This window comes from Artemia franciscana, chromosome 9 (genome assembly GCF_032884065.1).
Source record: "Artemia franciscana chromosome 9, ASM3288406v1, whole genome shotgun sequence".
Taxonomy (NCBI): Eukaryota; Metazoa; Arthropoda; class Branchiopoda; order Anostraca; family Artemiidae; genus Artemia; species Artemia franciscana.
In genome coordinates, this window is record NC_088871.1 from 23,859,983 (window position 1) to 23,879,204 (window position 19,222).

Sequence of the window (19,222 nt, forward strand, 5' to 3'; positions counted from 1 at the left end):
ATCACGTCATATATACCAAAAACACATCTTTCCCAGCTTTACCGCAGTCGTTATATTTTTGCTTTAATTGCGTTGTTATACAATTCAGTAACAACCAGGAATGTTCCAATTTTTATGCCCTCTGAAACGGCTAAATTACGCATTGGAAATTCTGACGTGAATTCAACTCTTCCTGTCTGTTTACTAAGTTGTACAATAGCATAATTATTGTGTTATTCGTTAGTTTTAAGTTACATTTTCGTTTGCAATTCAATGTGAATTTTATTGTTTCTTGTGCTACGGCTTTTCCTTTAGCTGTTTAGTGTCATCTTGTGTTATTGTGCGCGTGTTATAGATGCTAAAACTTAGTCCTCCTTCCTGTTTATCCTTCACAGACTCACATAGGCTAAACTAACGCGTTCCTTCATTTCATTGTAATTTTGCTTTGTCTTCTAACCGCAGATTTCGTTGTGCAACATTTTTGTTTGCAGTTCAATGTGGTTTTTTGCTGTTTCTTATTCCATTTTCTTTAGCTGTATGGAGTCAGCTGTCACTTTTTGTAATTTACATGTGTTATTACAGGTGAAAATGATGTAATTTGCTCTTCGAATATATAAGCGTGATGTCACTCATATTATTTTTTTCTGGCATGAGTTCAATTTCTCTTTTCTGTTTATCCTTCAGTGACGCCAGATTAAGTTGATTCTATTCCAGGGCTTTTAAAAAATTTAGGCGTGAATTCATTTTTTCCTTCCTGTATCTCTTCAGACGCTAAAATAATAAGTCAATCTGGCGTGAAACCAAATCCTTGTTTCCGTTTATCCTTCTCAGACTAACACTCATAAAACCAACACGTTCCTTCATTCTTTTGTAAATTGCTTTGTCTTCTAACAGAATATTTCGTTATGCAACCTTTTTCTTTGCAATTCAATGTGACTGTATACATCAGTATACGTTAGGCTTGTATATGTTTTATTCTCTTAGTGCGCATCAGGTTAATCATCACGCTTATCTTTAGTTCTCAAATCATCAGGTGTCCACTTTTGTTTTGATCGTAGTTGTCGTATATCTTTTTCATTGTTATTCACTTTTGTTTTTGATTCGTTCTAATCCTCGTTGTCGCATGTCTTGTAACCGCATATTTCTTTGTTCTTCACATTCGCGGTAGGCTTGTATTTTGTTTGAATCTCTAATTACGCATTAGCATAATCATCAAGTTAAAAGACGATTCTATACAGTAGACGAATTCGGCCAATCTGGGCTTGTAATAGTTAAATTATTGAAATAAATATCTTATCTATATAGTTTGTCCAAAACGTGACTTACTTTCTAAGCAGGCTCCTATAAAAGAACAAATACTATTACGATTTTTGATGAATGTATTTTGTTCCATCAAGTTAACTTAGTTTCTTTTAATTACTGTCTATATTTTTAATAACAAGATGATGAGGACACCATTACTTTAAGCGCTAGGGGCTTTAAGATACATTGTATACGCATGGTTGTTTTAGCTCCTGAAAAACCCTTTAAGCATGCTGTCAAACTTGATGATGGGCCAATAAATATCAGATATGTTTCAAAGATTTTTTTTCTCTACTATACGATACATTCACAGAACTTGATGCTGTTGACTGGTTTCCTTGTTCTACAAGTGTATAAGAGGGCAGATAAAGGTGGAGCAAATTCATCTAAATTAATATTTTGTTTGAAGGCTAATAAATTGTAACCAAGGTATTCAAGGCTAAAGGGCATCCTTAGAGGTGGTGTTGAATGGAGAGAAGAGCAATGTTCATTTCATTATCTTTTCCACAAGCTTGAAAGATACAAACAAAATAATCATCTCTTCCTTTATCTAAAGTAGTGAAATTACGTAATATGCTTTATTTCTAACTATTTCTTGTAATTTGGCTGGCATTTTCTATGGATTAATTGTTCGTGTTTATTTTTTAAGCATTTAATGAAGTAAAAAAATACCAAGGGCAAACTAGAATATTATAGCCTTTTGATTTCTGGTGACGCTAGTGTAAGTTTGTAATTTTAATTACTGGAACATGAAAACAGGGAAAGGATTTGCTAGAATACTTTTACAGGAATTTCCGTTTTAGTTGAAATCTTTAGTAAAAACACTTTAATAAATGGCATTGATGTTTGCGAGAAGTTGTCGTTAATTCAGTCAAATTTTTGGTCGAAAGTTTCGTCGCAACTGTAATGACATGATAAGAGACAGTTGTTGCTCAATTTATCGCTGCATTTGAAGACTTAGTCTTAAATATGCATAATTATGCTAAAAATGATTTCAGTCCTTAGGGATGCATTTGCTTGCATTGTAATTTAACTAAAATTTGAAAGTATAGGCCAAAGGTAAGTGTGGCCCTTGTTTATTGGCCTCTCTTGTTTATCAAGTACTGGTTAACTAAAATCGAGAAAAATAGAAATGATGATGTGTGGTTTCTTCTTTCCGCATATACTTACTAACACAAAGTGGACTAAATTATTCACAAGAGGCCAGTGGTCTCATCAATGAAAGAAATGAGTCTCTAGACATTTCTATTTTTCTCACTAGAAACGATATTATATTTTCGTTACCATGACTTTCCCCTTACTAATTATACAACAATAGTTGTCCACATAAGAGAAAAATGAGCAGCTTCTTTTGTCACCGGGGATTTATTGAAGCCGTAATGTAGATTGAGTTTGTGGTTAGGGATAAATCCCCGGTGTAATAACTAATTCTATTCTTGGGAATTGATTAAATTGCAGAAATGTCAAGATGCTTTATTAGCTAATAAAGCCGTTCCTTACTCTAAGCGGTTTATAAGCAGTGACCTTTGTCAACAGTACCATAGCTCTAAAAGACGGAAAGTTGAAAATCTTACATGAAAACAATGAGACAGTGATTTTAAAACTGTAAGATCTGTGTAATTTTGGGAAAACACCCATGAGAGGGATGTGATATTGATAGAAAGGTCACCATCGATTTTAAACTTAGACACTTATGAATGAGGATCTGGTCTAAAACGAACATTCGAAGGAAGTTTCCCACTGACACCTGATACTGAATGAAAATTAAGTCTCAGTGTGTTTTATTGTCTAATTCGTCAACACATTCTCCTGTTGGGAAGGCAATGAATATTCTAACATAAGTTTGAAAAACAAGTTCACACATAAGAGCAATTTTTATCGAGTTAATCAATTAACCAAGAATATGCATTAACTAATGTAAAGACTGAATATTGAATTGTTTCTAGGTGATTGTGTTCTAGAGAATGTATCCGTTGTTTTTATGGATTCTTGTTATCTTTCAGGACGAAACCAGCTGCTATTGATCTCATCATTTCTATTCTGATTGCTGGATATATTTTTATAGTGTATACCTTTATTGACGTAAGTATTTCTTCTTCTAATCCAACTATGAAACTTCTGGCTACAGGCTGAATGAAGCAGACCTATGCTTTCATTCAGCTACCGGGATGTTTCTTAATATTTGTGGGAAACAGTAACGTGCTTAATTCATATAACAAGCTTAATTTATTGCTATAAAAAAAGAATTGGAATAGAAATGAGTCATTTCGCCTTTTGATTTTTTTTATATTTTTTTAGTTTTGTGTTTCTTTAAGAACGGAACCCCTATTTCTGTTTCACCCTTTAAGAAAATGGAAAAGTCGTATCATTTTATCCGTGTAAATCTGCAATAGTATTCTAACTGGCATTCGGAGGGAGGGGGGATGATTATATAGGTTTATTTAGAAGCAGATTTAAAAAGTATTTTGAATGATGAAATATAATTTATTATTTAGATTGTTTTAGGAAAAAGGTGTGGTTAGAAAGAATATATGCATTTTTCTTTTTTATTGATTGAAAAATCGGTATTGATTGAGGGTCAAAAGATTGTAGCCGTCTTTTGCCGAGCGCTTTCTTGCCTTTCCTTGACGGTTGTTGTATGTGATCTTAACTTGTATGTAGTTTTTAAGATAAATTAGTCAATCAACTACTACCAAAATGGAATGACATAATGTAATATCGCCGAAATTTTGCGGCATCAGGAAATTTGATTATTCATATAATCAAGATTTAAAAATCTTTTTTGTTCTCAGGGACATTTTAGCAACTACTTACGTTATTGTGAATACGCGGTAATGTGCTGGAAAGGAAATTCATCCTTGAGACATTCTACCTAAAACTGTACCTTTGAGGGATGTGACACCACTCACGTGGAAAGTCTGTGATTGTAGTAGTACCAATGTCTTTTTGTATGTGAATATTTATGGATTTCACATTTTAGCGTCAAGGAATGACAGTGTCGAAAATAGGTATTGTTCCGTCCAAAATGAAAGGGCGTACGTCGTGTTTTCTTAGTTTTACCTCAGAGAGAAATCCAGATTTGGAAGTGTGTTGGATTAAAAGCTTTTGTCCCGAAATTTAAATTAAAAATTTAGGAATAATGGATAAAACTTACGGTGTGGCTCAATAATGTGGCTTTATTTTTGTATTTAGTACATAAGATATTTTATTTTTTAGGGACATTGAAATATATTTGTCTGCCTCAATTCTTATTATCTAAACACACCTCGCTAGATTCAACGGGTGATAAAGATTTAGGGCTAGTATCGCTGCGATCTATGAGGCTAGTGACCATGGTGAGATATGGGGTTAGGATACTGGGTATGCAGAGATTTACGGTAGCAAAGGCAGCATACTTAGAGGCGTTGAGACAGAATAGTAAAACAGGGTGGCCGGCGGAGATTAAGGATATCTTAGATAAGTGTGGATTAGGGGAATGGTGGAATGAAGGAAAGGGGATTATGGGTATGGAGGAAATAGTAATAAGGGAGGTAAAAGAGAGGTTGAAGAACCAAGAAATACAGATATGGTGGGCAAGTCTGGATCGTCCAGGGTCGTTAAAATTGTATACTCAGATAAAGGATAGTTGGGGGGAGGAGGTATTTTGGAAGGCTGGGTTAAGTAGAGAGGATTTGAAGGCTTATTTGGATTGGAGGGGAAATGGATTTTTGATTGGGGAGAAAAGAAAGTATCAAGGGAGAAAAGGGGAGAAGGTAGAATCTATTGCTTGTCCTATGTGTGGATCTCAGGATGAAAGTTTAATACATTTTTTGTGTGAATGTGTCGAATTGAATGATTGGAGGTGATAGATGTATGGTAAAGAAAAATTGAATGAGATATGGATGGTAGATAGAATGAAAGAGACAAATTTCCTGAGTATTAAAAGGGTAGCAAGATTTGTAAGGATTGCAGCGGCACATTGGGAGCGTTTTCTTTAAATAGTATTAATTTAATTTAGTTAATTTGTTGTTTGTTTTTTGTTATGTAAATTTCCTATGGCCCACGGGCTTTTTCTGGAATAAATTATAATTATTATTATTATATTAGAAGAACCTCTTGCTTTCTCACCCCTTTCTAAAAAAAAAAAACATGAAATAAGCCTTATTGATCTGGATACGCGATATGGAGAGGATGCATAGAATGTAAACACTAATTTTAGCCTTTTTCTTTGACGTTGCCTGTATTTTCTAATTGTTCATGTAGAAAATTGGGACAGAAGTGCCGGATATAATTAGGGACTGATGCCACACAAAATATTCATTATTTTGACCTCATCCCTTTTAGTTGACATATCCCTAGCCCCTAATCTTAGGAATTATTCAGACTATCCCACAATGTAATTTTCGGAAAAGTATGTCCTCCCTATGGAAGTTCTCGCTCTTCTGCTTTTATTTGACACGGGGAGTTTTCTGTATTGGATTTCAATCAGTTTGTTACAAATCCCCAAGGCTTTGCAGCTGTTGATCCGAGATATTGCTTCGGGGAATATGAACCAAAGAGGGATATTGTGTTTAGATATTCTGTCTGGTAAATATAGCTGTGAAAAAGAGTGAGGAATGAGATTTCAAGTTCATCTTTCCTTTTAAGTTCCAAGAGATGACGCGATAGCTTCCATCTTTTATATTTGTTAAGTTTTTGTTGTTAGTTTTTAGTTTTATTTTAGTTTTATTTTTTTTTTTAGTTTATTTTTATTTTAGTTATGTTTTTGTGTTAAATAAGAAAAGGCAGTGGCGAAGTAAAAACTTTTTGAGTGGAAAACATACTACCATTTTTGATTGCAAATATTCTATATTCCGGTTGCGTTTCAAAACAGTCGAACTTCAATTATTATCAAACAGTTCATGGGAACGAACTCGTAAGTAAGGAGCAATGCAACCCAATAGTAACCGAAATTTTAAGAAACAGAGTCTTGATAACAATAGATACATCAAAAGAATCGAATTTTTAGGCTCATTCAAATATAAAATTTTTTCAAGTTTAATATTACCCATTTGAAGTTACGAGCCTGGCAAAATTTGTCCAATCTTTGAAAAAAGAAGGAAACATCCCAAAAACGTCAAGTGATCTCAATGAAAATCCCACCATCAGATTCTGCATATTGGAAAACCTTAATGCAGAGGTTTCAGGCTCTTTTATAAAAAAAAACGTGGAATTCTGCATTTTGACCACGGATGCGTGTTTGTTTTATTTTTTTTTCAGAGGTGATCGTATTGAACCAGTGATCCTAGAAGACCGGGAGGGGGCTCAATTGATCTGAAATCAAAAGTTTGACTACTCTTTTTATGTGATCAAAATATTGGAGGGCAGCTAGCCCCGCACCTACGCCCCTTTTTCCCTAAACTCACCTGATAAAAATTTAAATATAGCCATTTTGTTCGAAATAGACGAAAGATCTAATAATTATGTCTTTGAGGATGAATTTGCCCCCCCCACAGGTCCCGGGGAAGGGCTGCTTGCTATGAACTTCGCCTATTGTTTACATATAGTATTGGTAATTGTGGGGTATACAGACTTTTTTTGTTGGAAGGAGGGGGGTTATGTGGGAGGATCTTTCCATGGAGGAATTTTTCGTAGGGGAAAAGAATTTTACTTAGAGGGGGAGCTGGATTTCCCTGCACTGTTTAAAAAAAATAAGAAATTAAATAAAGAAATCATGTTTTTCACTCGAAAGTAATGAGCAACATTTAAACTTAGAGAGAACAGAAATTATTACGTACATGAGGTGGGTTACCCCCTCCTCAATACTTCTCTCTTTACGCTAAAGTTTTTTTTTGCAACTTTTATAAAAGCTTATTATTGTAATTAAACGGTTCTTGTATTTCAGGACTCATTCTTAAATAATTGGAACTAAAAGTCAACCTTAAGTGTAAAGCGCTAGGCATTGAGGAGGGGGATAGCCTCCTCATATGCGTAACAATTTCTGTTCATTCTAAGTGTTATTTTTGCTCCTTACTTTATGTTGAAAAAAACTTGTTTTTTATTTAATTCTTCAAAGCATTTTATCAATGAGTTCCTTCCGTTCTAGAGACATTGCGAAGAAACAGTTTTTGCATCACACTTCTTTTGTGTTAGAGCATTTATTCTTGAAGAAGTAGGGGGGAAATGTAAAAGTTAGACTCTTCTCATCAAAACTATTGTTTCCACACTAAGAGGCTCCAATCCTCCAGTAACTGTTTTGCACATTTAGCTCAAATAGGATTTTCCAAATAAAGGGAGGTAAGAGGATAAACCTCCACTTCATATTCTTCTGAAACATCCTTTTTGGAAAGGTTGGAAATGTTGTCTTAAAGAGGCTATTTTTTGAAGCTTTAACCCTTTCCTGCTCGTAAAAAAATGTCTTGGCCTCCGCACTAATAGTTGGTGCAGAATTATGCAGCGATATAGAGAAAGATATGTTTATCAATATAAATAACAAAACAAGCAAATGGCCCGAAGCAAAGCTTGTTTGGACTTGTTGGAACCACAGCACACATACAAATAAAAACAATACGAAAAAGGAGAGGAAAATAAAAAAGAAAAGAAAAGAACAAGAAAAAAAACATTCAATTACCCTGCATTTCGATCGACACGGGATTATACTTCAAAAAAGAAAAAAAACAAAAAGAAACTAAAACCACTTGACCAGTATCGTCTAAAACAAAATCAGCATCTTGGCTCCACTTGAGGTCCACTGAACCATCAAACCATAAATATTCAGGCAAAATAGCACGCCAAAATTCACGAAAATTATCCATGTTTCACAAAGTCTTAGGTAAACAATTCCATGCATGGGGTCCTAGATGTCGAATGGAAAATTGAGATCTACGGGTAATAGCAAGTAATAAAACTGATAATCATCAGTTTTATTAGATAAACGATTTATATTAATGTTCAATTCTTTATGGACTTGTGTTTTTGGGGAGATGTGCGCCACCACGTTTCAAGAGATCATTTGAGATTAGGAGGATGTGTAAATACCTTTTTGATGTTTCTTAGTTTATGGGCCATCTCGGAGTTTTTGCTCTTTAGCATCTTGACCCTGTTCGAGCCAAAAAAATTTATTTTTTACATAATGGCAGAAATTAGCTCTTTGCTGTGGTGTGGGTTTTATTTTTATATGAAAAAGTTACCATAGTATAGGTTCTCTAATTTTTCAGCCTCACTCCTCCCACTTGTGATATTCCCAGATGTGCAGTCCTCTCACAGAAATAATTTTAATATTCAGCCACATTGAGTGTAAATTTAATAATGGTTTATCGGCGAAACAACAAACCTTTTATAGATAATGGCAAATGTTGATTGTTGCTGCCTGCATGCGATGTATAAATATACCGAATCATACTCATTATACAGGACGCGGTTATACTTACGCACATTCCACAAATATTTTTCTGTCCTACCAATACAATATTTATTTTCAAATCTTTCTTATAACCTCCACCCTTTAAAGCTTCCTCCTCCTGAAGGGTCGCTTCCTACTCTTTAAGGACCTCTGCAATAGAATCTTAAATTTCCATCTGGGTGAACCTTTCCTGATAATATATGGCCACTATTTGATACACCCCCCTCGCCCTCGAGAAATGAACTAAAAAACATAAACGGAACTGTTTTGCACATTTAGCTCAAATAGGATTTTTCGAATAAAGGGAGGTATGAGGATAAACCTTATTGTGGTTACCCTTATTGTGGTAAATTTGAAATTTCATTTTTTTTTCTGTTTTTTTCGCAGAAACGTAATTTTAGCCTCATAATTATTTTTCTAATTAAAACACAAGCTAAAACATAATAACTGTCTTTCTAAAATGAATGTTTATTTCATATAGACTACAGATGTCTTTTCGAATATGCCAAGTTGTGGTTTTATGGCCTTTGAGACTTGGAGGCTAAAAAGTTGGCCTTTCTATAGCTTTAAATAGCTTGGTTATTTTGTAATTTTAGCTTGATAGCCCGTTGGGCCAATATTGTTGTTCTGCGCCCCAGAGTGGTAGAAGACGCCCCTTTGCTGCGATGCTTTCTCTTATTTTGCTTATAAAACGCATAATTTTCAGGTTTTGTCATAATGATCCCTCTCAAGTTATTGAGAAGATATTCAAGATACCAACGGCTTGACACGATGTTCCGAAAAAAAAAAAACCCACAAAAAACAACAATTGTTCCCCCGTTATCATACTTGCTGAAAAAAAAAAATGCAAGATTCCGTAGTTTTGCAGATAAGGGCTTGGAACCTTCCTTGCACACGGTTCCCTGATATGCTGAAATTGATTTTGTTTTTCTCAGCAAGTTAACTGCCTTCTTTGAAGGTGCTTTCCCCCTTTTCCTGAAATTATGTAAATTTTCTCAGGCTAATAGCTTTTAACATTCTCCTTTAAACGTAGTCAATTTTACATATATAGTTTCGAAAAGCTCGTTTTTTTTTATGTTTATATTGTTATTAGTTTTTTTTTTTATCTGGTCGCTATTGGTACGATTCGTTCTTTAAGTATTGTTCATTGCCAAGAAATTTTCTGTCAGAAACGATCTTCTTTCATGAACATTTATTTATTAAGATTTCCTATCTCATAAAATTCTGGATGATGCGCCGCGGTGTTATTAGCTATTGGATTAATTAAATAATGAACAATTATAGGAACTGTTCGCTTCGCAACAGACAAGAATTCTCAAAAGACAAATTTGTTTATTAAGATGCGACCATTATTTTCTTCCCTACTGAATGTAGGGTAACCCTCAGAAGATTCGAGAGTCGGTATTCCATAATGTATACCAGGCTCAGGGTTTGCACACTCTGTGTACTATCAAACAGTTCGTGGTAACGAACTGTAGTAAGGAGCCACCCGGCTCTATAGTAAACAAAACTCTAAAAAACGGAATTTTGATGCTAAAATATACATCAAAAGAATCGGATTTTTATGCTGATTTTAAATATATAAGTTTCATCAAATTTAGTCTTGTCGTCATAAGTTACGAGCCTGAGAAAATTTGCCTTATTTTTGGAAATAGGGTGAAACACCCCCTAAAAGTCATAGAATCTTAACGAAAATCACACCATCGCATTCGGCGTATCAGAGAACTCTATAGCAAAAATTTCAAGCTCCTATCTACAAAAATGTGGAATTTCGTATTTTTTGCCAGAAGACAAATCACGGGTGCGCGTTAATTTGTTTTTTTGTTTTTTCTTTTTTTTCCCAGGGGTCATCGTATCGACCAAGTGGTCCTAGAATGTCGCAAGAGGGCTCATTCTAACGGAAATGAAAAGTTCTAGCGCCCTTTTCAAGTGACAAAAAAAATTGGAGAGCACCTAGACCCCCTCCCACGCTCATTTTTTCTCCAAAGTCAACGGATCAAAATTTTGAGATAGCCATTTTGTTCTGCATAGTCAAAAACCATAATAACTATGTCTTTGGGAATGACTTACTCCCCCACAGTCCCTGGAGGAGGGGCTGCAAGTTACAAACTTTGACCAGTGTTTACATATAATAATGGTTATTGGGAAGTGTACAGACGTTTTCAGGGGGATTTTTTTGGTTTTGGGGGTAGGGTTGAGGGGAGGGGGCTATGTGGGAGGATCTTTCCTTGGAGAAATATGTCATGGGGGAACAGAAGTTCAATGAAAAGGGCGCAGGATTTTCTAAAATTACTATAAAAAGAAACAATGAAAAAATGAACATGGAAAAGTTTTTTCAATTGAAAGTAAGGAGTAGCATTGACACTTAAAACGAACAGAGATTATTACGCATATGAGGGGTTCTAAAAATACTTTAGCATAAAGAGCGAGGTATTTAGGAGGAGATAAATATCTCGCTCTTTATGCTATAGTATTTTTAGTAATTTCAATTATTTATTCTACGGCGGTCATTCTTAAAGAATTGGGACAAAACTTACGATTTAGTTTAAAGAGCTAGGTATTAACGAGGGTAAAAACCCCCTCATATACAGAATAAAAATTTAAGAATATAGAAGTTTGTTACGTAAGTTAATTCTTAAGTTACGTATATTTTTTACTAATAAAAACATTCGTTAAAAATTAAAATTTTAAATTGCCTTTTTATATAACCGAAAAATTGCAGGGCAACTAGGCCTCCTTCCCCACCCCTTATTTCTCAAAATCGTCTGATCAAAACTAAGAGAAAGCCATTTAGCCAAAAAAGGAATTAATATGCAAATTTAATTTTAATAATTTATGTGTGGAGAGCCAAAATCAAACATGCATTAATTCAAAAACGTTCAGAAATTACATAAAAAAAACTAGTTTTTTAACTGAAAGTAAGGAGCGACATTAAAACTTAAAACGAACAGAAATTACTCCGTATATGAAATGGGTTGTCCCGTCCGTAATCCTTTGCTCTTTACGCTAAAATTCGACTCTTTGCCACAATTCTGCTTTTTAAAACAAATAAAAGCTTTAGCGTAAAGAGCGAAGGATTGCGGAGGGGACAACCCATTTCATATACGGAGTAATTTCTGTCCGTTTTAAGTTTTAATGTCGCTCCTTACTTTCAGTTAAAAAAAACTAGTTTTTTTATGTAATATAATTAAAAGAAGAAGTAGTAAAATATTGACATATAAGAATATTTCGTCTGTTTCAGTCGTTAACCCCCAAATTTTCAATTATTCCTTAATTTTACAAGTGAATCGAGCCTTTATATCTATTGGCTTTGGTCGCATGTGATCGTCAATTTCTTTATATTTTCCAACATTGAGGAAGAAAAAGAGAAAAGTTTGAACAAAGTGAATATGATCACTTAAGATGAAGAAACTTACGGAGCAGAAAGATTTAGGTAAAATATCGGTAAAATAGCAAAGAGTGTTCCAACCCAAACTCTCCTCCCGTATTTCTGACCCAAAATCATCACAGTATTCAGAAATGATTTTAAAATTCATTTTCTCTTTTAACAAATCATCTCTATTAGTCCCTTTAATAAGTCGGCTACTAGTAGTGATGGAATTAAATTATTCTGTAGGAAACCACTCTTAACAATGGTTTACATGTCCTTTAGCGGACACCAAAATCCTTTTCTAATGATTGCTATTGAAGTTTGTAGCTAAACAATGGGGCTACTGTCTGTTTTCCCTAATTGTAATAAAATACCGCAAATAATCATGATTTTTTTTCTTTTCGCTCAACAGATTCATCTAAATGTAGGTAAAAACTGTACAAAATTAAACTATATCCAGGCTAGATGGTTGGGGGGGGGGGGTTGCTCAACCTATCCGCCTGTGGTCGATAGATTCATGGAGACGTAAAACAACACTGCACAAATTAAACTGCTCCCAAGTCAGGAGTAAGCCGCCTCTACTCCCTTGATCTGTTACTGGTTCTAATCAAACTAGCCTTAAGAAAAAACAGTTATGATAAATCTAGAAATAACGTTTTGATGGTGTTCTAATTACTATTTTTTGCCTGTTTTTTAAAGAACATGGAAACTAATGCGTCAATCAAGTGCTTTGCTACCAAAATCTTGAAGTATTAAAATGTTATTGTGGTTCCTATTTCTTTTTATGTCGAATTATAATAATTATAACAAATTAAGAAATGAAATTAGAACTAATTAATTTAACTTGAAGCAACTCGTGTGTCAAACATGGACACGTAAAGTAATGCACGCCTACTGTTGCTTTAAAATAATTTTTGTGATGTAATATTCTGCTAGTGATGCTTTAGAATAATTCCTAATTGTACTCCTGTTTATTATCTATTTGTTTACAAGTTAGGATTGTCTCTGTTTTTGTGTTAGCTCGAATTAAATGTTAGTATTGTTGATATATTTTGACTTGAAATGCAAATCTTGGCTCTATACTTGACGAGTTTGCCTAAAAAATGCTTGGTAGAAATAATAAACAAAGGCAAAATTAAGTACTAAATAAAAAGACCTTTTCTTGTTTTCTGTAAAACGTGTATGGCGCTCTGAACTTTAGGGGTTTGTAGCACCCCACTCATCACTCCTTGCTTTTCCCTAAAATTTCTGTTTCTGTTATTTTTCGTAATACTCCAATATAAATAACATCCAATCTGTTAAGCGTTGCCTAATTTTTAACTATTTAATACAGTGATCCCCAACGTGGGATGCAGGTTCCGTCGATGGGCCACGGAAATATTTCGGTGGGTCATGGCCAGGGTGTGCACCCTTCAGCGGGCTGGACTTCAGAGCCTTAATTAAAAACAAAAAAAAACATTTTTCACATTTATATGCCTTTAAGGAGCAAAAAAGATATATGATAGTATTGCAACGAAGTTTTACATTGTAGAAAAGATGTTGTATTTAGATAATATTTTTCATTAGTATAAAATATACAATTTTGAATAACAAAATTTAAATATCACACGAGGGGCATCAGGATTTTTGAAATGTCTAGTGGACATGGCACAAAATCGGTTGGGAACCACTGATCTAATATAATCAGTTGAATACTAAATGCACACGGGCATATTTTAATAGTGAGACACATAAAATGTAAAAAACAAAACTTTATCCTACTGAATACAAATTGCATAATAATCAAATTTGTAATTTTTTTTTATACAGGAACTCTTTTAGTATGAATTCCTATGAAACCAACTTAACGACACTGAAACTAATAAATGCATGAACATGTTTTCAATACCTAATCCCCCCCCCCAAAAAAGAAAACAAAAACAAACCAGAACATCATTTTTACCGGACTATCAGGAACACATTATGTAATTAGATTAGTAAGATAGATTAGTTAGATCATTAGATTAGATTAGTTAGATTAGTAATATATCTTTTTCTTAATCTTGCTCGTGTTCTTTTTTTTTTGTCGATCCGAGACTTCAAAACCGATTTTAGCTATGTATATGGATGCTGTTTGCGGTTTACCTATTGTTTTTCTTATTATTTTGTTTGTTTGTTATTTTATAGCGGATCTTTGCTTTGTTTGTAATATACTCGAACATGGCTTATTTGTTTTTTCTATTGTTTTTCAACACTTTTAGTCAGAGTGTTTTCATATCACACGAATTTTGATTCCATTCTTTTGAAAACCAATTTCTTTTCAGAACACGGAGCATACTACTTTCTGTCCCAAAAAGCTATAAGAATATTGACACTGTAATTTTACAAATGGAAAGCTAGTAGTCTATTTGTCACGATTGCTACGAAGCTTTAGTGTCCATGGTGAAGCCTAGCAACGAGGTTGTTTGAGAGATTCCATATGGAACCCGAAAGGTTGCATCACTTATTTGAAACCTTTGATCTGGAAATCTTCTTGACAATGATTAGAAACGTGACTGGTTTGGTCAATCAGTTCGAAGAATTGATTCTAGACGTTAAACTAGAACCAACGAAAGAAATTGGCAGCCGTTAGTAACATACTTGTCAGATCAGTTTTTTTTTTAACAGCGTGAAAAATAAAAGGAGTAGGAGTTATTGATTATTCGGTTTAAATTCGTGTGCTTCAGAGTTAACGCAGGGACGTTGACGTTGATAAAAACGATTTGTCTCCCAAATATTATTTCTTTTTCTTTCGGCCAGTTCCTAATTTTAATAGAAGAAGTTGTCACGATGCACCTTGTTAAAGTTGGAATTGTGTACAGAATTCAAACACGTGTCATTGATGGCACAAATTGGGTCCATTAACCCTCTTCATCCTTCATCACTAACTCTTTGGCAGAAAGCTAGGCATTTTAATATTCGTTAAGCTGGAATTGTGCATGGATTTTCAATATGTATGATTGGAGGACAAAAAAGGTGGGGAGTGGAAACTGGGGGTTGAAATGAGGTAAGTTCCAACTTTAGTGGCAAAACACGCTAAATCAAGCTACGGAAGGAACGGATGCAAAACGAGCAAAGCTCGAGCTGGAATATTGCAGTGTGACTGCCGACTGAATCGGTGCAAAAATGAGCCCAGTCAAGTCTCGGTTTAAAGATGATCTAAGTCCAAACTGAGGAATTCCTAAGAAGGAGTTAATTCCGCTTTCCGTGCAAAATGATGCTAGAACGGGCCAATTCCCGAATCGGTGTAACAATGAGATAAGTACTGACTTGGAAGAAAATCTAGCTAAATTCTATCGAAATTTGGAAATTGGCTAAGTCCAAGGTGCAGACATACACACTGCAAAAATAGGTTAATGCCCCAGTCAGAGAAAAAGCGAGCCGAATCCTGGCAATGTGCAAAAACGAGCTAAGTCTTGACTTGGTACAAAAATAAGGGTAGTTGTGATTGGATAAAAAACCGTTCAAGCTGTGACTCAGTGCAAAAACGAGCTAGATCCTGTTTAGGTGCAAAACCGAGACAACTCGAGGCTCGGTGTTTAAAACAATCTAAATCGGAGCTATTTTAGCCCTCCCTCGCTGCTGAATATTTAGCACTGACTTAAATCTTTATGGCTTGGAATCTTTTTGTAGCCTTCCTACCCTATATATACAGGTCTGATAACCATTATTATGTGTTTAGTGTCTTTAATTAGTCATTTAAATTGCGTTTCCTACTGCAATTGGTGCTCAATAATTGATAAAACAATCTTGGATATTTTTATATGAAAATATCTAGTATCTTTGGAGGTACACCCAGCAAGTGATTAAGATACTTGTTAAAAGTAATTAGGGAGAGTCAGGAATTATAATTTTGTGCAATTGCAGCCAAACTTGTTAATAGATTTAACAGATCACAGTAAATCCTTATTGAATGGTAACTAGAAGTTTTTTTTTCATGATACCCCGTTTTGGACCTGGGAAAACCATAAACCGATGACTCTTAAAGAAAAGTAGCTTGAGTTTTAGCTTTGATACTAAGAATAACCATTTGATTTTATTTTACAGATTGGGATTTTTTGGGGGGCAATTTAAAGATCTGGAAATTTTAAATCCATGTTTGCCTTTTATCTTCCTCGACGAAAGTTTTTCTTCCTTGACTTATAATTCTTAGTCGGTTAACTTGACTGAAGGGTTTTTCTTAATAATCTAGAAAATAAAATATGGTTTCGTACTTTTTAATTTTCATTCTGTCTCTGTTGCTCTGCATTTAAAACAAGTAAAATAAACGAAGCAGATTTAACAAATCGGAAAATTCACCCGATTACTTCTATATTTTTTTGTCTTTTGCATTTGAACTATCCCGAAATCGCAGTCTTATCTTTCATACCATACGCCTCATGGAACTCTTAGTCAACCTTCTCCTTCTTTATTTGCCCAGCTTGTTTGTAATGAACTTTTGTTGCTGTTTGGTTGCGATATTGTTTGCCTTTGTGAAATTCTATTATCCTAAGGACAATTGATTGTGGTGTTGTCGAAGGTTCTATACAAGAGAAAATGGACTAACATATAATGGATTAAAGGCTCAGTGGTTAGAAACTTTCCATGTTTGCTGGGTGTTTGATAGAATGAAAAAGTACTGTCAATACCATCGATAGGAATATATAGTTTGCGAGAGCAAATTTTAAATATGTCCTTGGTTTTGCGCTTTACATTTCATCATAAAAGAAGCGGCTGGACACAGGGGTCTCCAGACTAATTTTTCAGAATGTAAGGATTTTTACACCCCGACCCTATCTGCCTGTAAATGTTATATTTGCCTATTTCTTATGCTGCTGCTGGACGAGGTTGTTCTCCCCCTTCCAAAGTATTTAATGCTTCTTCAAACCCTGATGAGGCGTTTACCCCCCTCCCCCTCTGGTGTTAACCCATCTGGGAAAATACCCCCCCCCCCTACAAAAAATACCTCCCCCGGAAAATACCGCCGCGGAAAATTTTGGTACTTGTGTATTATACGCCACTCACTCAAGTACACGCTGTGTAAAACTTGAGAACAAGCCGATTTCTTCGTTAGTTCCTTTCAGCTTACCGTGAGATAGGACAAAGGCAAGTGGCAAAATAGGTGGGAAATATATAATTTGGGCTATATGAAAGGGGTTGCCTCCTCCTCATGACCTTGCTCTTTACGCTAAAGCTTTTTTTAGAATTTTAAAACAAAGCTTATTATTCTAATTAAACGGCCATTGATGTTTCAGGAATCATTATTAAATAATTAGGACAAAAAGTCAAAACTTTAGCATAGAGAGCAAGGTCTTGTGGAAGGGACAACTCCTTCCATATGCGTAGTAATTTCTGTTCGTTTTAAGTTTTGATGTTGCTCCTTACTTTCAGTTAAAGAAACTTGTTTTTTTTTAAATTTAATTTCTGATAGTTTTTAAATAATACCATGAAATCCGGTTCTCTCTCTATAGAAAATTCCAGTACTTTTGTATTATACGCCACTCACTAATGTTTACGATGTGTAAAACTCGAGAACAAACTGATTTCTTTATTAGTTTCTTCCTTACTTTTGAAACAAATATGGGCTATATGTTTGCACATTAGGGGGGCGGGGCGGTAAAGAATAGCGGGTCTGCATGCAAAATGTATTAGGTACAACTATTCTGCATATTATGAAGTAAGAACTGTTTTCTGACTTCAAACTGTCTAAATACTTTTGCCCCCCCCCCCTTTATGTGCAAATATATAGCCAAAATTATATATTTCCCATTCATTCTGTCATTTGTCTTTGTCTTGTCTCACGCTAAGCTGAAAGAGACTAAAGAAGAAACCGGTTTGTTTCCGAATTTTATACAGCGTAATCTCGTGTGAGTGGCGTATAATACACAAGTACCAAAATTCCATCCTCCTGCAACAAATAAAAAACAAAACTCAAATAAAATCCTCAAATTTGGAAAGCCTTATTTTCCACGGGTGGGTATTGTCCGTGGCGGATATTTTCCGCGGGAGAAGGGTATTTTCCACGGGGATATTTTTCGGGGGAGGGGGATATTTTCTACGTGGGGTATTTTCCGCGGGGGGGGGGGGGTAAAATCCGGCCACCCTTCAAACCACCTTGGGACTATTTCTATAAGAATGAGTCACTATAGCAGATTGTTGTATTTGTCTTATTTACTATTTCAAGAATTATATCATACAGGGAAATTAGCTGTGTTGAAATTTTGAAGGAAGAACGAACTTGTTGTTTGGGGGGGGGGGGTAAGTTGGACCCGATTATGGAAAGGTGTGTATGTGTTCATTATGGAAGAATCATATATGTGAAGAATTTTTCATGGATAAGGTGTAAACCGGACCACCTAGAATCCTCTTGGCCCCGACGTTCCGCTTATGCCTTCACTTACTGTATTCTTTTCTCTTTTTTCAGAAATTCGGGCTAGTCTACAAGCTGCTGCGGGTCAATAATCAGTCCAAGGAATCGCCTTCTTTTTTAAAGAAAAACCGTTGAGCTTTTTGTCAGTTTCATATTAGTTATAGAAAATAAATTGTGATTTTGCTGTGTCATCCACAGTATATGTGACCTATTTAGATCATAGAGATTGTCGTGTAACTTGTTGCATATGATCGATCTTCCACACGGAAGTACTATATCCCTCTAAAACTCTCTCTTGCTTATTTTACGCCAAAAGTGAAAACATGAAAATAGTATAGGGAATAAATTTTTTTTTTAGTTTTGTTTTCAAACAGTTTGGGGTAACGGACTTTAAGTAAAGAGCGACCCGGCTCAGTAGTAATCGAAATTCGAAAAAACGGAATTTTGATACTAATAGATACATCAAAAGAATCAGATTTTTGTGCTGATTTTAAATATATAAGTGTCATCAAGTTTAGTCCTACCCATTAAAAGTTACGAGGCTGAGAAAATTTGCCTTATTTTTGAAAAAAGGTAGAAACATCCCTAAAAGTCATATAATGTTAAAAAAAATAATACCATCAGATTCAGCGTATCAGCAAACCCTGCTGTAGAGCTTTCAAGCTCCTATCTGCACAAATGTGGAATTTTGTATTTCTTTGCCAGAAGAAAGATCACGGATGCGTGTTAATTTGTTTTTTGTTTGTTTTTTCCCCCAGGGGTGATCGTATTGACCCAGTGATCCTAGAATTTCGCGAGAGGGCTCATTCGAACGGAAATAAAAAATTCTAGTGCCATTTTTAAG

At 34.9% G+C, this 19,222-nt stretch overlaps 1 protein-coding gene across 1 annotated transcript in view; it reads left to right on the plus strand.

Moving 5' to 3' along the window:
* LOC136031169 (BOS complex subunit NCLN-like) overlaps positions 1–18,569 on the plus strand; it is a 76,238-nt gene extending 57,669 nt beyond the window's left edge. Inside the window, exons 10-11 of the mRNA XM_065710519.1 lie at positions 3,285–3,363; positions 18,433–18,569. Coding sequence (XP_065566591.1) covers positions 3,285–3,363; positions 18,433–18,513 — 160 coding nt within the window. The 3' untranslated portion in view covers positions 18,514–18,569. The remainder of the gene's footprint in view (positions 1–3,284; positions 3,364–18,432) is intronic.
* Positions 18,570–19,222: the final 653 nt, after the last annotated feature.